At 49.1% G+C, this 20,747-nt stretch overlaps 10 protein-coding genes across 15 annotated transcripts; 5 read left to right on the forward strand and 5 right to left on the reverse strand.

The window, feature by feature from the left end:
* Nucleotides 1-6: 6 nt before the first annotated feature.
* Nucleotides 7-2,579, forward strand: FVEG_03214 (hypothetical protein). 2 transcript variants are annotated; one of them, XM_018890823.1, is made up of 3 exons: nt 7-1,087; nt 1,140-1,767; nt 1,819-2,579. In XM_018890823.1, the coding sequence occupies exons 1-3, from the start codon at nt 329-331 to the stop codon at nt 2,406-2,408; spliced, it is 1,977 nt and encodes a 658-aa protein (XP_018747210.1). In that variant the 5' UTR covers nt 7-328; the 3' UTR covers nt 2,409-2,579. The 2 variants fall into 2 exon arrangements, with proteins under 2 accessions (XP_018747210.1, XP_018747211.1); XM_018890824.1 differs by having other exon boundaries at nt 7-1,075.
* FVEG_03212 (hypothetical protein) lies at nt 1,841-5,406 on the reverse strand. 2 transcript variants are annotated; one of them, XM_018890821.1, is made up of 3 exons: nt 4,880-5,406; nt 4,202-4,830; nt 1,841-4,150 (listed from the first exon to the last, which is right to left on the reverse strand). In XM_018890821.1, the coding sequence occupies exons 2-3, from the start codon at nt 4,476-4,478 to the stop codon at nt 4,017-4,019; spliced, it is 411 nt and encodes a 136-aa protein (XP_018747208.1). In that variant the 5' UTR covers nt 4,479-4,830; nt 4,880-5,406; the 3' UTR covers nt 1,841-4,016. The 2 variants fall into 2 exon arrangements, with proteins under 2 accessions (XP_018747208.1, XP_018747207.1); XM_018890820.1 differs by having other exon boundaries at nt 4,202-5,406.
* FVEG_03213 (hypothetical protein) lies at nt 2,727-4,247 on the forward strand. The gene has a single exon (XM_018890822.1). It carries the CDS (start codon nt 2,792-2,794, stop codon nt 3,770-3,772), a length of 981 nt encoding a protein of 326 aa, XP_018747209.1. The 5' UTR covers nt 2,727-2,791; the 3' UTR covers nt 3,773-4,247.
* FVEG_03211 (hypothetical protein) lies at nt 5,319-6,261 on the forward strand. The gene is made up of 2 exons (XM_018890819.1): nt 5,319-5,530; nt 5,601-6,261. The coding sequence occupies exon 2, from the start codon at nt 6,012-6,014 to the stop codon at nt 6,114-6,116; it is 105 nt and encodes a 34-aa protein (XP_018747206.1). The 5' UTR covers nt 5,319-5,530; nt 5,601-6,011; the 3' UTR covers nt 6,117-6,261.
* A 23-nt stretch (nt 6,262-6,284) lies between these two features.
* FVEG_03210 (hypothetical protein) lies at nt 6,285-9,744 on the forward strand. 3 transcript variants are annotated; one of them, XM_018890817.1, is made up of 3 exons: nt 6,285-6,578; nt 6,638-6,871; nt 6,923-9,744. In XM_018890817.1, exons 2-3 carry the CDS (start codon nt 6,796-6,798, stop codon nt 7,591-7,593), a joined length of 747 nt encoding a protein of 248 aa, XP_018747203.1. In that variant the 5' UTR covers nt 6,285-6,578; nt 6,638-6,795; the 3' UTR covers nt 7,594-9,744. The 3 variants fall into 3 exon arrangements, with proteins under 3 accessions (XP_018747203.1, XP_018747204.1, XP_018747202.1); XM_018890818.1 differs by having other exon boundaries at nt 6,744-6,871; XM_018890816.1 differs by having other exon boundaries at nt 6,285-6,871.
* On the reverse strand, nt 7,961-8,885 carry FVEG_15212 (hypothetical protein). Its single transcript, XM_018904335.1, has one exon. It carries the CDS (start codon nt 8,370-8,372, stop codon nt 8,052-8,054), a length of 321 nt encoding a protein of 106 aa, XP_018747205.1. The 5' UTR covers nt 8,373-8,885; the 3' UTR covers nt 7,961-8,051.
* Nucleotides 9,745-9,860: 116 nt separating the features above from the next.
* Nucleotides 9,861-10,100, reverse strand: FVEG_15211 (hypothetical protein; the record flags this gene model as incomplete). Its single annotated transcript, XM_018904334.1, has 1 exon — nt 9,861-10,100. One exon carries the CDS (start codon nt 10,098-10,100, stop codon nt 9,861-9,863), a length of 240 nt encoding a protein of 79 aa, XP_018747201.1.
* A 312-nt stretch (nt 10,101-10,412) lies between these two features.
* Nucleotides 10,413-11,870, reverse strand: FVEG_03209 (hypothetical protein; the record flags this gene model as incomplete). 2 transcript variants are annotated; one of them, XM_018890814.1, is made up of 4 exons in its annotated part: nt 10,413-10,532; nt 10,583-10,828; nt 10,932-11,487; nt 11,749-11,870. In XM_018890814.1, the coding sequence occupies 4 exons, from the start codon at nt 11,868-11,870 to the stop codon at nt 10,413-10,415; spliced, it is 1,044 nt and encodes a 347-aa protein (XP_018747199.1). The 2 variants fall into 2 exon arrangements, with proteins under 2 accessions (XP_018747199.1, XP_018747200.1); XM_018890815.1 differs by lacking the exons at nt 10,413-10,532; nt 10,583-10,828 and having other exon boundaries at nt 10,863-11,487.
* Nucleotides 11,871-11,909: 39 nt separating this feature from the next.
* FVEG_03208 (hypothetical protein) lies at nt 11,910-12,194 on the reverse strand (the record flags this gene model as incomplete). Its single annotated transcript, XM_018890813.1, has 1 exon — nt 11,910-12,194. The coding sequence occupies one exon, from the start codon at nt 12,192-12,194 to the stop codon at nt 11,910-11,912; it is 285 nt and encodes a 94-aa protein (XP_018747198.1).
* A 5,454-nt stretch (nt 12,195-17,648) lies between these two features.
* FVEG_03207 (hypothetical protein) lies at nt 17,649-17,918 on the forward strand (the record flags this gene model as incomplete). Its single annotated transcript, XM_018890812.1, has 1 exon — nt 17,649-17,918. The coding sequence occupies one exon, from the start codon at nt 17,649-17,651 to the stop codon at nt 17,916-17,918; it is 270 nt and encodes an 89-aa protein (XP_018747197.1).
* Nucleotides 17,919-20,747: the final 2,829 nt, after the last annotated feature.

Below are 20,747 nucleotides of genomic sequence, written 5' to 3' on the forward strand. Positions count from 1 at the left end.
AATAGAGCTTACGACAGCTATCAATATCGTATCAATATCCACTGACTTTTACGCTTTAGGTGATACATACACTGTGCTTGCTTTTCTGGGGAATAGTCTGCTGTGATTGGAAATAATGGATTGTTGGTTGCAGCTGTTGCTCGTTAATCTAAGATCTTATGACGTCACGGAAGGAGGGCAGATGTCATGATACTGATTCCCTGGCATTTTGACGTAGGAGGCGGGGCATCGAATTCCAGCTCAAGAGATATGAAGGGCATAACAACTCTAGTCCCCCATTAATTATACCTACGTTGGCAACTACAGTTGAACGACAGTAGACGACATTATGGCTACAACAGACGATCCAAACCGTAGCTTCACAGCAAGCAACACAGGAAGCGAACCAGAAATAGTAGAAGAGCACCAAGAAGAAGCCCCAACCGTCAGCCACGCCCTCGCCGAGGAATCCCAAAACTTTGAAGAAAAGGGCGCAGCGCAGCTTGAGCACGGCGACGTCGAGGTCAAGAATCTAGGATGGAACGAACCTCCCCGCGTCGTGCCCCCGCTGGTGGGAGGCTTGAAGAACGAAGATGTCTGGGCTTTGATACGCCGCTTCGATAAGCAGGTCTTTTATGTCAGGAGTATCGAGGAGCCACCGCTGGGAATGCTGGATATGAACATTGCGGACGAAGAAGAGTTTTCGCCCGAGAAGCTTAGGGCGCAGATTGAGCGGCTCTACGTTTCTGTGTTTGCGCAGCTGTTTTCGTTTTGGAAGCATATTGTGCGTCTTCGTTCGTGGAGGGAGTATCAGCGAACTTCTGCGTTCCTCGCTGTGTACACACTCGCATGGCTTCTCGATATTCTCGGCCCCACGATCATTGTCTTTCTCATGGTACTCATCTGGTCCCACGAGGCCCGCGACATCTGCTTTCCTGGCGCACCACCCTCGATAATCGACTCCAAGACAGGAGGTGTCAAGAAACCAGCAGCTGGTGTTCTGGCGTCTGATGATTCAGTCACTGGTGCGCCGGAGAAGCACAAGGGTGAAGCAGTCGAGCAGGAGGCTCATAGCTTTGTGACGAGCTTGTCTACGGTATGTTCTGGTGTAAGATTTGCTTTTTGGTTACTTGGGGTGCAGGATACTGAGTGATTTGTAGATTGTTGTTAGCACGGCCGCGGGTAAACATCCCCAGACGGATCCCGACGATGATAGCGCTGCGCCTGATCCGACGAAACTCACTGAGGAAGCTACCGAGGCTAGACAGAAGTCTGTGGGAGAGAATCCCCATGCTGAACATAACAGGGCCAAGAAGCCGGTGTCCAACGCTGTTTGGGATAAGGCGCGTCCGACGATGCATCTGATTGCTGACTTTGTTGATACCTGGGAACGATTCGGCAATGCTTTGAGTCCCGCTGTACCCTTCCATCGTCATCGGCCCAAGTTTATACTCATTGGTGTTCTTGTACCCATGCTCCTCGGAGCTTGGTTCACGACTCCATACATGGCCATGAAGGGAATGGGATTTGCTGCTGGTTTTGGATTCTTCGGTGATCCCATCATCACACCCGCTATCAACTTCATCAACCGGACGTATCCCCGCTGGGAGAAGTACGTCGAGTTGCGAAACACTATTCTTCGAGGCGTTCCTACGAATGCGCAGTTGGCAATCACCCTTCTTCGCATCGGTGAAAAGAACAAGGCTCCCCTACCACCGCCGCCGTCTTCTGATGCGCCTCCCCCTACTGTTCCCCACGAGACTGCTGGAGAGGGTTTGGAACATCTAGGTGTGTATCATTCATTGTTCAAAATTCAACTCATACTAACACCACCAGAAGGAGTATCGCAGAGCGAAATCGCAGAGGCTGTGCAGCCTGATCCCAACATTATCCATGAAGATGAACACGAAGACGAGGAAGAAAAGACAAAGCATAAGAAGTCCCATCGCATCATGAACTTTATCCGCGGTACTGCAAAGGGCGGTGTCACAACAGCCCTAGCCGCCGACAAAGCGAAAGCCAAAGCAGGTGCCCATCACGCAAAGAACCGTCTTGGTGTAGTCAAAGGTCAAGAGCCGTATCCCCTCACGGGACCTATTCGCTTCCCAGCGCGATACAAGGGAAAGAAGGGCCATGCGTACATTACAGCTACAGCTACGACGCCCGCTGTCAGTTGGACGACCGAACTCGGAGATGTAAAGCCCGCTTGGACTGTGACTATTGGCGACATCGATGAGCTGAAGAAGATGGGCGGTCTCGGGTGGAAGAGCAAGATCATTGTTGGCTGGGCTCTGGGGAGCGAGATTGTGGATGGGTTGATGATTAGGACGAAGGACGGACAGGAACATCATCTCACGGCGGTCTCCATGCGGGATCAGTTGTTCAACAGGTTGATCTCCATGGGAAACCAGATGTGGGAGGCGTGGTAGATGCGCCCTTTGGGAGTAGTCTTGTCTTGATTTGGTAGGTGTCTGGAGTTTGGTGATGGAATCAGGATACTCTTTGATACCAGGAACACGAAGTAGGATGTGGAATCAATGTTTTGGAATCAATTGAATTGCAAGTCTAGACCTCGCTAGTTGAAGCATTTCGTGAACAAAAGGTTTTGCTTTGTAATCTCGTGAGTCTACTGAGGATCTCAATACTCCAGACAATCGTGTCAAACGTGGGGAAAGTGGGACAACTTGACAGGGTGACGTCAATTGACTACAGATGATAGCTTACAGATCAAATTTCATCTGCAGCGACAACTCGGCCGAGGTCGCTCAAAGGTGGGGGATAAAAAGGGTGATAGTGACACAAGAAACCAACAATGTCCTCCCCCAATTCCCTATTTCTGTACAAGATCGTCCCCAAGTCGCAAGCTAAACCCATCATGAGCTTCACCCCAGAGCCGTACGACCCCAGCACCGCCGACTCATGGCTCGTCTGTGACACCTGCGGGACTCAATTCCCAACGTCTGACCGCAGCGCCCTAAAGACATGTCACATCTGCGATGACCCGCGCCAATTCGTGCCAGCGTCTGGACAGTCGTTTTCTACGCTGGGAGAATTGAAGAAGAAGCATAAAAACGAATGGACAAAGTGCCCTTCTGATGAGAACATCACGTTTATCTCGTCGCAGCCGAAATTGGCGATTGGGCAGCGTGCTATTCTTATCAAAACGCCAGAGGGCAATATTCTCTGGGATTGCATCACGTTGCTGGACGATGAGACTGTTGAGAGGATCAAGAGCGAGGGAGGGTTGAAGGCGATTGTTATAAGCCATCCGCATTTCTACAGCACCCATGTCCAATGGGCCCGCGCATTCAATTGTCCAGTCTATCTCGCCGCCGAAGACAAAATCTGGACAACCCTCTCCTCCACGCACCAAATCTTCCTCACAGCCCTCGAAACGCCCATAATCTCCAGCGCAAAGGCCATCAAGCTAGGCGGACACTTCCCGGGCTCGATGGTGCTGCACTACAACTCGCGGCTGTTCATAGCTGACACGCTCATGACGACGGCGTCGGGCGTCGGGAACTGGAGCGTAGACGCCACGGGGGCATCGCGGACCCGACCGGCTGGGCTGAACTCTTTCTCGTTCCTGTGGAGCATTCCGAACTTCATTCCTCTCGGGGTCGGGGAGATGGCGAGGATGTGGGGGGTCCTGAAGGGGTATGAGTTTGGGGCTACGCATGGTGGATTCATGGGGATGGATATTGAGAGTGAGGATGTCAAGGGGAGGGTTTTGGAGAGCATGAAGATACAGGCTGGGTTTATTGGGGATAAGGAGTTTGAGGAGAAGCTGTGATGTGTGAGTGTTCTTGCTTTTGCTTTGTTGGATATCAGGTATGAGAGATGAGACACGAGAGACGCGAGACGAGAGACGAGAGATGATAATGATGCCGTTCAATTAAAAATATGTAAATAAATAAATCAGGGCCATTCTGATATCTGGGTATCGATCAAGTTTTTAACACGCATCCAACTCCTACTCATGCATCTCAGTTCTTCTATCCATCAACGCCATAAATCGCAACACAAGTATACAAAGCTCAGTCCTTCTTCCAGAACTTCCACTTTTGCTTCGTCGGCGACGATGGGCATAGATGACGGTTCAGTAGCTCACGACCCTCATCAGGAAGATCGATAACAGATTCATTGAGTGTATCGATAATAAAGCGATTCGCTGCAAAGAATTAGCATCAATTCAACACTGAGACGAGAACAAGGAACTTACGCATCAAGTCAATGCCGCATTCTCCAGCATCAACAGCCATATCGATCCTCGTGGAGTTATAGCATCCATATCGAAGTTGCAGCTCAAGCATACATCTCCATAACTCCCTCGTCTCGTCAAGGCTCATGCCTTCGCAGCTGCGTTCAGAGCATGTGCTTGCTTGGCGGGATCGATGGTCATCGTGGTGGGATTGTTTTGGTAGAGGGATTGCCTCGTCGCTGGGGGGACTCCACATGGCGGGGAGGGAGAGAGAACCAGGATGATTCTCGCGATACATTTTGGGTGGTGATAATGTTGGTGATTGTAACGAAGTAAGTTGGTATAGTTGATGTGGTGAGAAGAAGGGATCGAGGTCTTATATGAACAGCCTCAAAATTCTCTCCTTTCTTTTTTCTTTCTCTCGCCCTTTTCTTGATTTCAGGCTCGTGAGTTAGGTTGTCTCTGCTGTAGTGGGGTCTTTCACTTTCTGGCCCAATATGACAGGCAGAACCCTGCTTATTTATATCAAAGCGTAGCTCAAACAAAACAAAAACGAAAACACCAAAAATCAGGGCGAACCCGATTAAGTTATACTAACGAACCTGTCCCACGGTGAGTACCGCAGCACAAGCAAACAGGAGGGTGGGAAGCTTTGTGCAGTCAGCGGGAGAGCGCCACTCTGGAGGGTCTGAGACAGACAGCTTCTTGATGATATGTAGAGCCAAGAAAAGGCGCCAGTGAGTCACATGTGGGAATAAACCATGCTTAATTCCGTGTAGTCAGTGAGTTTTGCTCCGATTGTCAGTATGAGGGTGGGTGTCATCATCGGAACATTGCCTGGCGGAATGAGGTAGACATCACAAGTGATCGACTTTGCATACGAAAAGACACGGGAGACGGGAGACAGAGAAAATCCTTTCGGCAGTTTGAGTACGTACTCTCCATACTGGGCCTGTGACTGAATGCCAAGTTAGTGTGTGATCGGCGGAGACTATGGATGGGTTGAGGCTTGCAAGCCTGATCTGATGCCCAAGACCACGAATCAAGATTAGGGGGGTCACAAGGACAGGCTTGTGATAACGACAAGACAGGGCGGGTTTCGATAAGCTTTTGTCTAAGACCTGTGGCATGGCATGATAGAAACATGACGACGGGATGGAAGATAGCAGAAGCATACTCGCTGCGGTTGACGGATAAGTAGCGGACTGCTACTGTACCCGTGCAAGCCGCTGTAGCCGGACATCATCGACTCTGTCACGGACTCACGGTCACTTTACAGTTGCATTCTGAGCCAAGACTGGTTTAAGGCTGAAGGGAGGAAACATCCGGCTGCCCCGCCCCATAAAATAGGTACGAATAGCACGGGAGGACCCTGGGTTCCACTGGCGGAGGAACCCTTTTCAGTGACTGACCTCTCTAGTGATTGAAAGTACCGCCGGTAATCACGGATAACTCAGACGTTGAGTGTATTCGTTGAAGCGGTCAAGACTGTGCAGAAGCAGTTGAGGCAGTGTTTCTCAACGTTACAAATCCCAATGCAAGGGATATTTCACTTTCACCGCCAAGACAGCGAATTCACAATTACGTGGCGTACAGTACAAACTCAACCATAATCATGAACAAGGCTGCGCCTCGAAACAAACACGTGCCTTTTCGACATAACAAACAGCATACCTGCATGGACATCTCCGAGTATCCGTAGTTGGTCTTTTATTAATATTCTTGTGGCGTTTGATCTTGGCTGTGGCGTGCTTCCCCGGGTGCCACCTTGGATCTTATTGTTTCAGATCGTGAAGTTAAGCTTGGACTTGGCGAAAGAAGGTTCTTAGCGATGGAGAGCTATTGTTACTTCGCGTTGAAGCTGAATGTATGTTTGGGGGGAGTGATGTTAGTTTGTGGTCTGTTGTTGGAGAGAAGGTTTGGCCAGTGTGAATGAAGGGAATCTCCACAACTGCATTGGCAGATGGCAGATGGCATGTTGCATCAGACTCTTGAATACTGATCTATCATGAACAATTGAGAAGTGAGTTAACTGCTGAAGTAAAAGGAGTCTATATGGTGCATGTATGTTTGTTCAATTGGCTTTGAATGGCTTGTAAGTTGGCTGCTCCCAAGGATGCTTCCGAATGATTGACTCTCGTCTATACACCAAACAACACCTGAGCAGGCAGAAATCTAGCCTTTGCCTGAGAATCATCGAACACTTCGCATTGAACAGATCGATCGTCAAACATGAAGCATAAATATCCTCACTGATAACCGAGTCGATCGCAATAATCTCCGTCAATAGTCACAAACTAGCGCTTGGCTAGTTCGCCATTCAGCCTCAGCTGCAATTTCCCCTGTCAAGGGGAGGCAAAAAGGCCAGGACCTCTTGTCTGGGTGATAAAATATTTGGGTAAGCCTAGCCTATACTATCGGTACTTTAAACTAGTTTATTTCGACATCCTGATCCAGTGCCCAATCTTTTCTTGCACCCTGAGGTCTATCGACATCTAGAATCCAATAGTTCAATCTCCTATTCCATAGTAAAAAGAATTCTTCAAAATTGACCATGGGGTAGTTTCTCTCCTTCATCTGCTTTGGCAGTCGTCGCTCGTTATTCCATCGTCAATATGCGTTTCGCGCTTCTATGGTCGCTGCTTACGGTAGATTCTGTGGTCGCCAGCGTATGTAAACCTCGCCAGTCAAGTAAGTGCTTTCTGCGATGTTTGATGGAATCGAGAGCCTAATTGTCAACAGGCACAGCTGGGATTGAGACTGCGACGACAGCTACTGTCGAGTTATCCACCGGCATCGCGACGTCGACAGTGGAAGATGTTACCACTACCGAAGTCGCAACGACTGTAGAGACCAGCACCGAGACTGCTGCCTCAACACTCACAGTCGCCGAAACCACAACAAGCGACATCTCCGGACCTCTAGAAACATTCGTTCTCGCCGCCAAAGTCGAAGGCACCGTCAGCGAAGAGCTCTCAGGCGCAGACCGCGATGGTTCCCCAGTAGTATGGCCAACACCACGCTTCATCGCCAGCGGTCCATTGATCATCTCCATCGACTCCACGACGAGTTATCTCCAAACAATCGGTGGATTCTACCTCTGCGTTGCATACGGAGATGGCACTTCAGCAAATGGTGTCAAGCTTTGCAGCACCGAGTCCCTTGAAACCCCTGCCTTTGGCGCTCTTACGTGTGAGCAGACGGAGGATCGGAAGATTGCATGTGAGGCTCAAGCTGGGCAGTGCATTAGCGATGGTGAGAATACCATATGCTCCGAACTTCCGGGGACGTATGATCAGTTCTATTACTATAGGGGAGCCTTTAATGGGATTTATCTCGGAATCGGGTCTGCTGTGAATACCGATGAGAGCCAGCATCCTGTTGAACTCAAGGCCAGACGGAGCAGCACATGATCAGGCAGTAAGATACTTGAGCAGACCACATAATGAATAGCTACGATGATTTGTGGCTTATAGCTGAAGACCCTGTGTCGTCAGACCTCGGAGCCTCCCAGCCACGGCGTCCTCGGCTCGCCGACCCAACGTTCCAGACCCGTTGTCACCTCAGCCTTAAACCTTCGTAGCTAGGATGGATATAAGGTTGTGTGTCCGGGTTGTTGGGTCTCAAGCTTTATGCAGTCAGCTCACTAGCCGGCACCACCGGATGTTTGCAGTTAGAGTTAGTGAAAGTCAATTGAATGTTAGCGTTGCTGCCTGTTAGCACTTCAAACAGCAACGATTGGAAGCATCCGATTTGAGGTCAATTGAATGAAGTTTGTTTGTTTGCTAAATTCTGACGGTGAGGGGTTGCTGTTGATGGCCGCTTAGATGCGTGGGGATGGGATTCGGGAAGATGAACACTCGCCGATGACTCACAATGTCAAGCTTCCGTTGAAAGGAGAATGATTTAACTCCTGCACATGCCAAACTTGCTGACAAGTGATGCAAGAGATGCGATAAAGAGCAACCGATGATGGTGACCACTGGCTGAGAACGAGTGACGACGACAGCTTCCGTCTCGACGGCGATAAGAAGGAACTCCGAGACCACATCGATGCGGAAGTTTTCTGATCATGAGAGACGAACTCACCCTCAATATCGGGAATGTTCCGATGATACACCCTCACCATGATGCGGACGAACAATAGAGCGATGCTGACCTCCCAAGGGCGCGCATGTAGAGAAAAGCTCATAAGGGAATGATCCAAAGAGGCATTAGTCTGATAGTGCCGAGAAACGCAGAGCAGCTTCGCGAAGCGGTAACGGAGAGAATATACGAACGTGGTCGAGGACGTCAGACTACCATAGCTCTTGTCATCGGCGTCTTTAAGTGCTCGAACTCTTCAAAGACTGACGTAGCGCCATGCTACTCCTAGCCAGCCCTCAACCCCTCGATCCGATCCAGTACGGAACATCATCTACCTGTCTCTTCCCAATACCGCCCGGCCTCAAACTCTACAACATACAGTGCTTGAAGCTATACCCGAAGCCTGGTCTCTTGAACGAATTCTAGCTGGCCATTGAGTCAGAACGACTTACCTAGCTTTGGAAGGACCTCATCGTGTTAGCTTGAAAGCTGAGACCCGCGCTACTCTTACCTTGCTCTTGGGTACGACGGGATAATTCCCGGGGATGTCTTGGCAAATTCTCCGCTCGAATAAATAACGATTCTCACCGTCTGTGGAATGTTCGAAGATGCAGTATATAGCCACCTTCTCTGCCAGTGCTGGACATGCAGATTTGATCATCCCAACACCTCAGTTGGACTGCCTCGATACATGAACTTCTCGAACAGGTCTATTAGAGATGTCCCATTGAACGATAGCTAGCAATTGCCGGAGTTGAGTACATCATGATTGCACATAAGACCATCTCAAGAAGATCTATCGGTAAAAAGCCTTTATCTTGTGCCTAGATTCACGAACTTAGGTCGCCGGCTGGGATGCTCGCCAGGATGTTCGATCAGTACAGTGTCCAAAGCCGCCCATTTTAGTGCTACGGACTGCTAGATATACTGCTGAAAAGGAGAACTGGATGGTAGCTCTAACTAAAGTACATCGTACCGGCACATATCTTCTGACGGCCGAGGATGGTAGCAGACATATTCAGCGATCTCGGGTCGTTGAGTCCGGCCCGTGTACCAGTGAGGTTGAAGCTCTTTCCGAAGCGCCACTTGTAGACACTTGACGGATTTCACAGACTGGCCACCTCGTGCCCACAACGAAGTGTCATAATACCATATCAATAATAAGGAGACTTTGATAAAATTGAGCTATGCCTGGCTCTGTGTATATACCATAGCAGGCAGTTTGTAACCCCTGGCTGCGATGTATTCGTCGATCTGTTCTTACTTCAGCGCACTCATCCATGACCGATAGAGCACTTCCTTCGCAGTGAAATCATGTCAGTGGATAGAAGTAAATAAATTCTCTGAGTGGTGTATTTGTCTCTAATGGACGTCCTCATGAGAGGAGATGGAGGGCGGAGCGGCAGAGTCTTGGACCCAAGGACATCTTGAGTGAACACACAGTACCCATTGCACAAAGACATAGACAGCATAGCAACAATACTAATTCGTATTAGAAAGTTTAAAGTCCACTGTACTGTTGAAGAGCGAGTGACTATGGCAGTCCTAGGTGTAAGCTCAACCCAGGGTCAACCAGTCTCACAACTCAGGGACTCTACCAACCTCCCAAGATCAATGAATCCCGCACAGCTTCAGGTAATCGACGAATTGGAGCAACAGCAGTGAGAAGTCGAGACCAAGCATATCCCCGTTTCCCATTCGTCAAGGCGGACACTGCAGCCTGGCCCAGTTGGAAGCTGTCCTGGGCTGCCTCATCTGGACCACAGGAGTTGACGTGTTTCGAGAGCTGATTGATTCCACCATCGGATGTGAAGAGCTCGCTTGATGAAGGCATTACTAAGAACCGAAGCTTCAGATTACGCTGTGATGGTCGGAATGAGACGAGGTGGGGGGAGCCGAGTCACCGATGTGATTCAAAATCCAAGCAATTCATCGTTCGTGAACCAGGAGATGCTCTTGAAGGTATGGCCAACCCTTCTATTACAGTTCATGTATGGCCGATTGCACTTACACCTTAGGATCTATAAAGAATTCCCCGTGTACCGAACAATGTCCAACATCAAGTCAACTGACATGAAATGAAGAGTGTGAATCGCTGGTGTTGCTTTAGGTAAAATCGCTACACATGATAACGCTTCAAAATCTCTTACACCTGTTGAACGCCAGCGTCCTCTGCCGTTCTGATAGGTATCTGACCATCGATGCCAGGCATGAAAGCGCGATACGATGCAGCAAGTGACCATTTCTGCAGATCCCTAATCGTTGCCTGCAAGATATCAGCTCTTAAACAAAGCAAGCAATCCCTTGGTATCTCACCTCAGCTTCCGCTGTGAACCGTTTCCGTCCCGTCGGACCGTCAATACAGAGCGCATCCTCTATTGTACCGTCCCATTTTACTTGTACTCCGGAGGTACACGCCGCGAGCCATTGTAATTCGCCGTGTTGCATTTCAGGATGTTGGATTACGTAGTCTCGGAAGTACGGCCATGATATACAGTCCAGCATGTCGATGTGGGGGACGAAGACTTGGAGTTCTGTTGGCCGGATCCAGTCAGGGAGGTCCTGGAGAGTATTAGTCGACCCCCATTGCCCAACTTCATGTGCTTAATATGTACAGCACACCATATCCCGTGTTGCCAGAATTGAGGTGAGCATGTGTACTTACAGCATATGTCTGTGGAGTCGGATTTATCTGCCATCTCATCACAACCCAAACAACCCACACCGCCGCCATAGACGTAAAAGCGTAATCCTGCCTCCTCGCACTATAAATGAACTGAACAGCCCATTTACTTATCATCGGCGCATTCTCATACTCATCCTTATCAAACAGTGCCGCCACACACGGAAACGTCCCCGTCAGGTCATCAGGCTTCGCACCCTCTGTAACCAGCTGTCTCGCCTTCTTGAGCGTGTCCGCCCAAGCCTTTGTCACAGAATCAACGCCATGTCCGTCGTTGGCTGTCATCATGGCCCAGTTGTGCGTGGCGTAGTAGTTCTGTAATTGGCTCTGCTGGGCGGCGGCGGGATAGTGGTTTGCTTTTATACCGCTGGAGAAGGGGAGGTTGCCGAAGTGGTAGGAGGAGAAGTAGCTCTTTGTGCGGGAGCCTAGGTCGATGTTGATGTCTTCGGCTTCAAAGGTTGTACCGTCGAGCCATTCTGCTCTGTCGAAGAGTGTTTCGATGAATTTGCTTTTGGCTTGGTGGTTTACACCGACGAGTCTGGTGGTCAGTCAGTATCAAACTCATCTCACTGACCAGGAACTCATTCGAATCGGATGAAAAAACATTTTGTCTATACAAGAGAATGTTTTCTCTCATATGAGTAATGGAAATGAGGATCACATGAGAATAACGTAAGAAGGGCTGCATCTCACTTGAGATACGTGGCTGAGGCTGTCTCATATGAGACGTAGGAATGACATCTCATATACCATGTCACATATAACATCTCACGAACGACTTATAAGAGCACAAACATACCTCTGAGTCACAACTACAGCCCTAGACCTCGACTCAATGTACGAAACAATAGACTCAACGGATTCACCTATTCTTATCCAGGACATAACCTCAGCAGCTTCAGGATCCGTGCCATTCCTCATAGCCGCGAGTATGGTCTCAAGCTGATGCAGCCTCCCCTTCTACTCATTCACGGCATTGGTCAGTCTGTTCAGCGTCTCCCCTGACAACACCTTGGTATCGTACGTGCAGACATTGCTCCTGAACTGACACCTCGCGCAGGGTTGTCTCCCATCGCACTTGGTCTTTGTCTTGCGGCACGGCACATACGCATGGTTCGTCGCGTACTTGCGGGACGATGAGGCCCGGGCTACCCGCGGGCGTGCGGTCTGAGGTTGTTGAGGCTGTGGTGGTGCTGGGGGTTCGGGCTTATGGGGAGCCGGGGCGAGATTGGGGAGCCTCTGCATGGTCTTTGCTTGAGAGGTGTGAGTAGGGGGCTTGGCCTTGACGTTGGATGATGACGTCGTTTAGAAATGGTTCTGCAGCCAATGTCATGCAGCGCATTGTTCGTTTTCGGATTCTTTAAGGGTTTTTCGGGGAGGGATGAGATGTCGCGGCTGATCCACGTCACGTTAGGCTTTGTTTGATACTGCACCTTGTCTTTCTCATGACGGGACGGGCGGGAGAGGAGGACTATTACCTGCGGGGTGTCATGTCAGGTGACTACGCGTTTCGTGTTGATGGTTAGAAGCATCGGAATGAGAATTGTTACCGAGTATCAGAGCATGTCTACAGATGAAGTCGTTGAGATAAGATATAAAGCTGTTGTAGTAGAAACATCGTCTTTGGTTCAATTAGACGAAAGCGAAGTGGCTCACTTGACGGATCAATAACTTGATACGCTGGTCAAAACAGCCCTTGTTTGCACCAACCATGTCAAATACGGCATTAGAGACTTCCCAATTGGCAATGTAAATCTGCAGTCCAGCAGTAGCTAAACCAAGAAAGGAAACAAAGATAGATTAAGCAGGCTGACAGCACTGCTTGTCAATATCGACCATCGTATCTACCGCAGCGGGCCATGTACGCTGATCAGAATCCCTTCGGAGCTGAGAGAGTCATGACCTCCGAACAATCCATAACCGACGGGTCCGTAGTGGCAAGTTGTAAGCTTTGCATAAAGATCACCAAAACATGCTGGGCTACAAGCTTCGAGTCTTGATACCAGAATTACGTCGTTGTAAGATGCCAAGGGGAAACGCCTCACTTGCGGTCTCGAGGATTCATACTGTAGCATTGCCAATCGAGCAGAACGATCAAGAATTACACGCCCCTAGGAAAAAAAGGAACGAACAGCTTCGATGCAGCCAGTAACAGCTGTGCTATCCAAGATCTCGGAACAGATCAAGAGATTTCAGGCCAGGGCAATGCCAAATAGTGACATCATAGAGGGGCATTTTCGTCCAACAGACTCTTAAACCCGGCGCTTTCTGTCCGCGACGCAGAAAAACAGGTTACGACTCTTTTACAGGCTACTCTTTCAATTTCTCTTTATTTCCCCCGCGATGACGGTCTCTTCTCTTCTCTTCTGTTTCTGTTGCATTACAGGGGGTGGAAATCTCGGAAAGCATGGGCTTGCGAGCAAAAGTGACGTCGTTTGAGGCAAAGCCCGTTGCTCTTGGATTCGGACCCCACGGCTGCCGAGCAAGGCAGATGCTGCATCTCGTGTGTGACTGGACGCCTTGCCTGAATTTGACATTGTAGATCATCCATCCATCCACGACAGACACCCGAGAAGAAAAACAGGAACATGCCGACCGGCAGCGTTTACTTTACACTTGTTAGCTGTTCAACGGTTCTGCAGGCTTCCGAACGGACCCGTTTCTGTTGGCCTCGATTGCGTTTCCCCAGGATTCTAAAGTACCGTGCGATTAATTGAGGATACAGACGAAACAAATTTTCACGGGCCGAGGACACTTAAAAACAAGACGAATTTTTTAAACAAAAACCGTGCATCCCCAAGAGCCGGCCGGGGAACGGTAGCCCACTGTTTTTCACAAGACCGGGCCGAAGCCGGAGCCAGCGGGGGGAAGGCCGGTGCTTTGCTTTTTGGCGGGGTTGATAACGATAGAGTCATTCATTCACTTTCACTTTCATTTTCATTTTCATTTTCAATTGTTATCATATCATATCATGATTGAGATAAGATATCGGTGAGAGCGATCAATATTTGTGTTACATCTAAAGGCGGTGTCGCTCGTGTTCTTCTAGTCAGCAATCATGTTCACCTCGTGGCTTACGAGAGCCGGACAAGGCTCAGACTAGAAAATAAGAACGAAGCTCCAAAGGAGAGAGGGTGTGTTGGGAATGATTCAAGACATCGCACACTGTACTGTACGTGTCGCGAACACGACGGTGACCCATGACTGACTCAAAGGTTTGCTCAGTGGCGGATAACTCACGACAAATGAGTCAAGTCTGACAAGCAGAAGACGGAAAACAAAGAGAGAGAGAAAAACTCTGTCTGTTTCGGTAACTTTCAGCTTTCAGCTTATTTCAATAGCCTCGCGCATGTCTCGGACTTTATTGATAAACTTTTCAATAGACTCGGAGACAAAAAACAAAAAACTCCAACGTATCTCATTACTCCAATTCTATACGGAGGTACATTGTGCTAATACAGGTAACAAGGTCCAGAAGGATTTCGCGGCTCCGGGAGTTCGGCGACAAGGATCCCTGTTCCTACCGTAATCCTTCTGACCCCAGATTCCCCGTTCCAGACAAGATATCCTCGGCCTTGCAATCTGTGCTCCGGGAGCGAAAAAGGATAACGTTCTCCAAACTTCCCAAGCACTTGGCATTGAATCATGATTTGTACAGTATCTACATACCTTCTCCGCCTTTCAACCACCGTTTCAGCCCTCGGCTCCCTGTGGCGCGAAGCTATCGTATCCCCCCCATCAACCCAAACATGTGACGGCCGGCGCGCAAACCCCAGCTTTAACCCTTTCCCCCCCGCCCTTTTGACGATAGGGAAGAAATGAAGATAGGTATCAAAAGATGCGGCACATGCGCCGGTATCGAATCATGGGGTTTGGTCAAGCTAGCAGTTGTATTGTCTCAGATGTTATCTTTGTTCGATGCAGGTGATTCTTTGAGCCTCAGTCCTAGCGACATGTTATCTGCTTGCTTTGATCAAAGAAACAAGAGGTAGACTGTCCCTTTTGTTCTGCATACAGAGACCTTTGTCCCTCACACCATGTGGAAAATCAGGGTCCAGAGCTGCGGCGCAATCGATACTTCTTACTCTGTGTTGCGCGTATGGCTGAGCCCGGTGCGTATTGCGTTCACTGTCAGCTGCGCATTTCTGCTTCGTTCCGTTCCGTACGAGGCAGTTCTTGCGGTCTGGCTTCAAAGTCAGCAGGCGCTCTTATACTGTTGACTGATTAGTTTAGTACAATCAATCGTAATCTTGTCTCCCATGTGGCATCTTTGGGCGCGCGGGGAAATACAGATGGCATGGTTTGCATCTGGCAGTTGTGTTGCTCGAATAGGTAGCTCGATTAAACACATCCATGCCTTTATCCACACTCCCCCCTTTTTATGTACTATCCCCTGTCAACAACAACATCTCCACCAAAGATGCCTGCTCCCCCGCAAATCGCGACGTGGTTTATTTTGTTTGCTGGCCTTGGCCAAGTGGACGGCGCATGGTATACCGAGGATAAGGACGAATTGATTATTAGGAGAGACACTGTATTAACATCATATTTCTCGCCAAGGATATCTCTATTTCATGCGATAAGTTAGTTATGCTTTGTCACTGAGGCCCGCGAAACCAGGCTTATTCGTTCGATAGTCTCACGCAAGGCAGCCCAGGACTCTCACCGCAGGGCTGGGGCTGGCTGGGCTGGGCTGGGCTGGCTGAAACATACGTGTTAGGCAACGCAGTGTTCCGTTTTCAACCACAAAATCGATCATCACCATCATCTTTGCGCATGCACAGTGTGTCGCAATTGCAATCCCCCATAAGCATGGCATATAAATAACATCATCCTCTCTCTCTCTTTTTTCTACATGGGGCCAGAACAATCTCTCGGTAAGCGTAATGAACATCGTACCATCGACTCATGGCCGGGCCCGAGCTTCTTCTTTTTTTTTTTCAGACACGAACGACGATAAGGGGCCGTGGGGAGTAAGAAAACATCAAACCTTGATAGAGGTTGCCAAAATAAATTCAGCAAACGCTGCCCTAATCTTTGGCTAAATTACCTGAAAGTTTTTATCACTTAGGATCAAGGTTCTAAGTCGTTTTTGGCTCCCTTAGGCGAGAGAGGGCCCAGCCTCACTTTTCTTCTTCTTCCGGCCGGTTCCCATCATGATATCGATCACTTCACCGACGTGGACCCGCGGGATCCACCGAAAGTGTAAAGACAAGTCACCAGCAAAAATGTAAAATTCACCTTTTGATTCAAACCAAATTACAATCTTGATACCCAAAGTCGAGTCACGACACAACAGTTGAGTTGAGTTGAGTGTAGTTCCCTGTTTGGCAATATCAGCCAAGCTCCGATCGTCCAACATTACGGCCCTTTTTCTGGACCTGTCTTACTTGACATCGTATTAAATCACAAATCAGCGTAAATAAACATGACACTGTAGGATCATTGCGGTATTATGAGAATTAGTTCGGCCGAGAATGACTTGGACGTTCGAATAGGCACTGATCCTCTCCTACTAGAGGCAGAGAAAAGCAAAAGAACAAATAGACAGTAAAAAAACTCATTCTATCCTGTCCAGTAGTCTTCAAGACCGTCCATCCATCTTGACTCCAACTTGGCGGATTCAACACCCCAACCCGACTTATCCCCTCAAACTCTGTGTGTATACTGTACTGTATCGCGCTCAACAACACCTTGGGAAATTCCCTCACGATCCCGCGAAGCCGACTTTCGGCGCGCGTGTGACAGATGAATTCGGTGCTCCCGAGAGAAGCTTCAATCTAGTTATTTCTACTAGATAGTAGTCTACACTTTGATAGATAAGGTGAGAGCAGCATTTTGGTGGAATACAGGCTGCTAGGGCATCTCTTATCCAGGCCCTCGCTCATCCCCGCAAAATACGCTGTAGGAATGGATCCAGCCTTCTGGTGCCAGGCGCCCCCAGGCCTCAAAATGTACATAAAAAAAGGACCAGAGCCCACGACGAGATTCCGGGCCCTTGCTTGGCTAGATCCACCCCTCAGGTCGCTTCTCACTGTGCGCGGGATGCCTTGTTCGGTACCGCGAGACAAGACCTGATTGCCACTGTGGATTGCCTATGATCTTTTGATACTGTGCCACTGAGGCTCACTGTCTTCCACTGACGGCACAGTGCGGCTCATCTACCTAGCAGGGGGCGTTTGCCACCCCCCTCCCCTTGAAAAAACAGAGCCCGCCACACTCCCCACCTCCTTTCGCTTGGCCTGGCTTCACCTGAGGCTCCATCTTATTCACTCCCCACTTACAGGTCGGGTACAGCCTCTGCCTGTGTCTATATCCATCAGCCTTCCCCCCGAAATCCCCTTCCCCGGCTTTCTCTTCTCTCTGTCTTGATGCTTTATATCGGGAGATTCAGATTCAGATTCATCCCGTCACAGCTATTAGCGTTTGTTTGCTTTTTCGTTCACGAGCTGGACCTCATCAAACTATTTTGCTTGACGCAATCAAACCATCTCACACACAAATCTCCCATCCCTTTGAAAGAGTGACACCTGCTTTATTTACCAAGGCGCCATCTCATTCCAGACACACAAAACAAAGGAACCACCATCAACAAATCACAACAACAAAACAATAACATATAACTCTTCACACAATCCACCCAGAGTGAATTAACAACAAATTCTTCTGGCAAAACAAATCACATCAAATCTTGTCATCATGGCTCACACAACCGAAACCTACTATTATTACGTCCCCAATCTTCAGGCCCTCGACCCTACAGCTCGCGAAGTCGACCCTTCAGCTTACGCCTGGGTGCAGCCCACAATCATCGAGGATGAGGACCTTACTTTTGGCGGAAAGGCTTTGAGTACCTGGTACGAGGAGGATCGTCGCCGCCACAGCAGTGGCAGCGATGAGGAGGAGCGACGCGGCCGTGAACGTGTGCGAAGAAACTACTCGCGCTCCGGCAAGTCGCACAAGAAATAAATTACATTTCTTCTACTCCTCCTATAGAAGCAAGGAAGCGAATGCGGTTCTCGACACTATGATACCCCTTTAGACAACCGACACCTGAACTCCTTACTCACCGCTGCGACAACAACCTTGCTCTCATCGCCATTACGTCCTCAGGATACATCTCGCCATCACAACAAACTTCAATCACTCGACATGTCCGCATGAAATGAAACTATAGACACCCATATCACCAAACCTGTACCACCTCTTTTCGCTCTCCCAACCCGACATTTTCTTTGGCATAGCATTCAGCATCACGACCGGGAAGCGCATTTAGATTTTTTTAAAGGGGGAACCAAGCCCAACTCCCATCCATGAACATTTTGATTCAGGCGTTTTTGTTTTATTTTACTTAGTACCTCCCTTCTGCATTTGGGATACCCCCCCATGTTGGATCACTTGGCTGGTAAGCCAAGATAACGTGGTTTAGAGCGGGACTTGGCTTTTACGGGCACATCTCCTTGTGGGATATAGGAGAGTCGATTTGAACGCGGGACTGGTGGTGAGCCCGATAAGAGGTAGCACCCACACTGAATGGCAGAAATACCATAACTTAACAATCTCCTACATTGTGTCTTGCTTGTTGAAGTGGATGTGCTGTGAATGTGATGGTCAGCTAACAAGATACGGCACTCAGCGCACTTATCGCGTTAAACTGACATGACAGACAAACAAGTGGCATTTGACTCGCGTCATGTTTTACAACGTTGCAGTGCTTCATCGTCTACAACGGCTCCAGGGGCGTTGGCATCATGCCCTCCATGGCAGATGATCTCCACATGAGGTCACGCACACAGTCATGCCACGTGCAAATCCCATCAAAACCCCCGATTCACTTCTGTGCATCAGGGCCCAAACAAAAGTCGACGTTTCATTACGATTCAGGTTTTTGGTGTCTAAAGAATCCCATGCTCGTTGAATGACGTCGTTATTGATCTTGTGAAGTCGATCTTGTCCCAGCGACAAAGCATGTTTCATGCCGAGGTCTACAGTGTCAAGTGTCTCCAACAGTTAGTTGATGGTCAGAGAGGGGAAATGTCAAAAAGTCGATGCGGGAAAAGATCGGTTTTTGGCAGGTTTGCCACTTTTCTGTTGCATGACGAGGCATGGTTGCTCTCCCAGGTTGTTCTTATCTACAACGGATGGGCTCCGTGGGTTTGAGTCGTTCGGAGGAAAAGATGAGATTGGCTTGGCAGTTGGAGATCATGTGGCGAGCATGGCTGTACGTTTTGTATGATCACGACTGTTGGAGGCACTGTTTCAATGATGCCACATTGAGGTGCTTAATGGGAGATTCTGAATAGACGATAATCTGGTCGCGTTTCTCTCCAATGTGCCCAGTCTACAGTCTGTACTATGTCGCTCGCCACGCTGCGTCAGACAGGCGATGTGATGCTGGACTTTTGTGTCGTCGTCCCTGCAGAGTTGTGAAAGCATGAACCGGCCGATTTTACTACAGAGCCAACGTTTTTACCTTGCCGTCATCAGAAGTGAGGGTATTCGTAGTTGACTGCCCGCTCGTAACCGTTGTGTTCTTGTTGTTGATCGGCATGGCCCATACTCTTCTCCTCATCAACTCCGTCTCGTTCTAGACCTCATCGACCGATGCTGATCCCTCACAGCACTGGATCTAGACCGACCAGATCACTAAATTCGGTATGTTTTGGCCATGTCAGACCCAAGCACTCGGTAAAGCCGACCTAAATCTGCTTGGTGGAATGGGCTGCGCGATGATCCGCGGTCGCTAGAGAGTGCTGCATTGTGCCGATCCTTTAGCCGTGTTTCACGATAATGGTGGTTCTTCCGAGAGTTGAGCGATGAAGAATTTGGCGCAAAGTCTCTGGTCCTTTGAAGAACTGGTAGCGATGAGTGTCTGCACGTTAACCGTGAGTGTTAATGTGGCAGACGGCAGTCTCGCTGAGTTACGCAGGCTGGGAAGCTTGAAGAGCATATCTATGGCTATCTTTCGAGTGCTGCTGCATATCAGTCTGTTATGCACTTGAAAACCAGTATACATGACTGTGTACGGGCGACAGGAGTCGGAGTGTTGGGAGAGCCTCCCAAGGGCGTCGCTATCGATCTTGAATCAGTACCACACGGTCGGTTGTATTCGAGCTTAGGGCTCATTGTAATGAGAGCCACAGGGGGCCTGGGAACTCGTGTGCTCAAAAGAGATAGTCATTGGTTATTTACCAAGTTAAATATCGCAGTCTACGGTGACCTAGGCTGGTGGCTAGCTCTTGAGATGGTCGCGACAGATGTTGGTGTCAATGGCTAAATATCCAGCCTGCTGTATAGGGAAATGTTATTGACATCGCGATTCAATGGGAATAACAAGCAAGCGCGTACAATTCCTCATTTCCCCTTGTTATCCTTCCTTTCAGGTGATGGCTTGCATAGTGTCGCGGGACCACAGTCGTATGAGAAACGGACTTCAAAGCAATCGTGTAAGATAATCGCGGCGTAGGAGCCTCGCAGTAAAAACCTTCACAAAGAGAAGCTTCTATCCAATGCCACAACGAGTTTTACCTCTCTGCGACAGGCTGACCTGGCCTCTGTGCGTAGCCAAACCTCTCTCCTCCGTTCTTCTCGCTGGTACCAGCTCGCTCGGTCAATTTCAGTCATCAGATCCTTACAAGAAGACGTTCCTGTGGAATGTCATATATTGTATTTCAGCGCGAACATGAGGAGACATGAAAGACCCATGCAGTTGTCCAAAAGCGTGCTGCAAAATGCTATACTGGGCATCCGCTCCACGGTTCCAAGGCCCGCCAAAGATATGGGGAGTCATTTTTGAAG

This window comes from Fusarium verticillioides, chromosome 5 (assembly GCF_000149555.1).
Source record: "Fusarium verticillioides 7600 chromosome 5, whole genome shotgun sequence".
NCBI classification, from domain to species: Eukaryota; Fungi; Ascomycota; class Sordariomycetes; order Hypocreales; family Nectriaceae; genus Fusarium; species Fusarium verticillioides.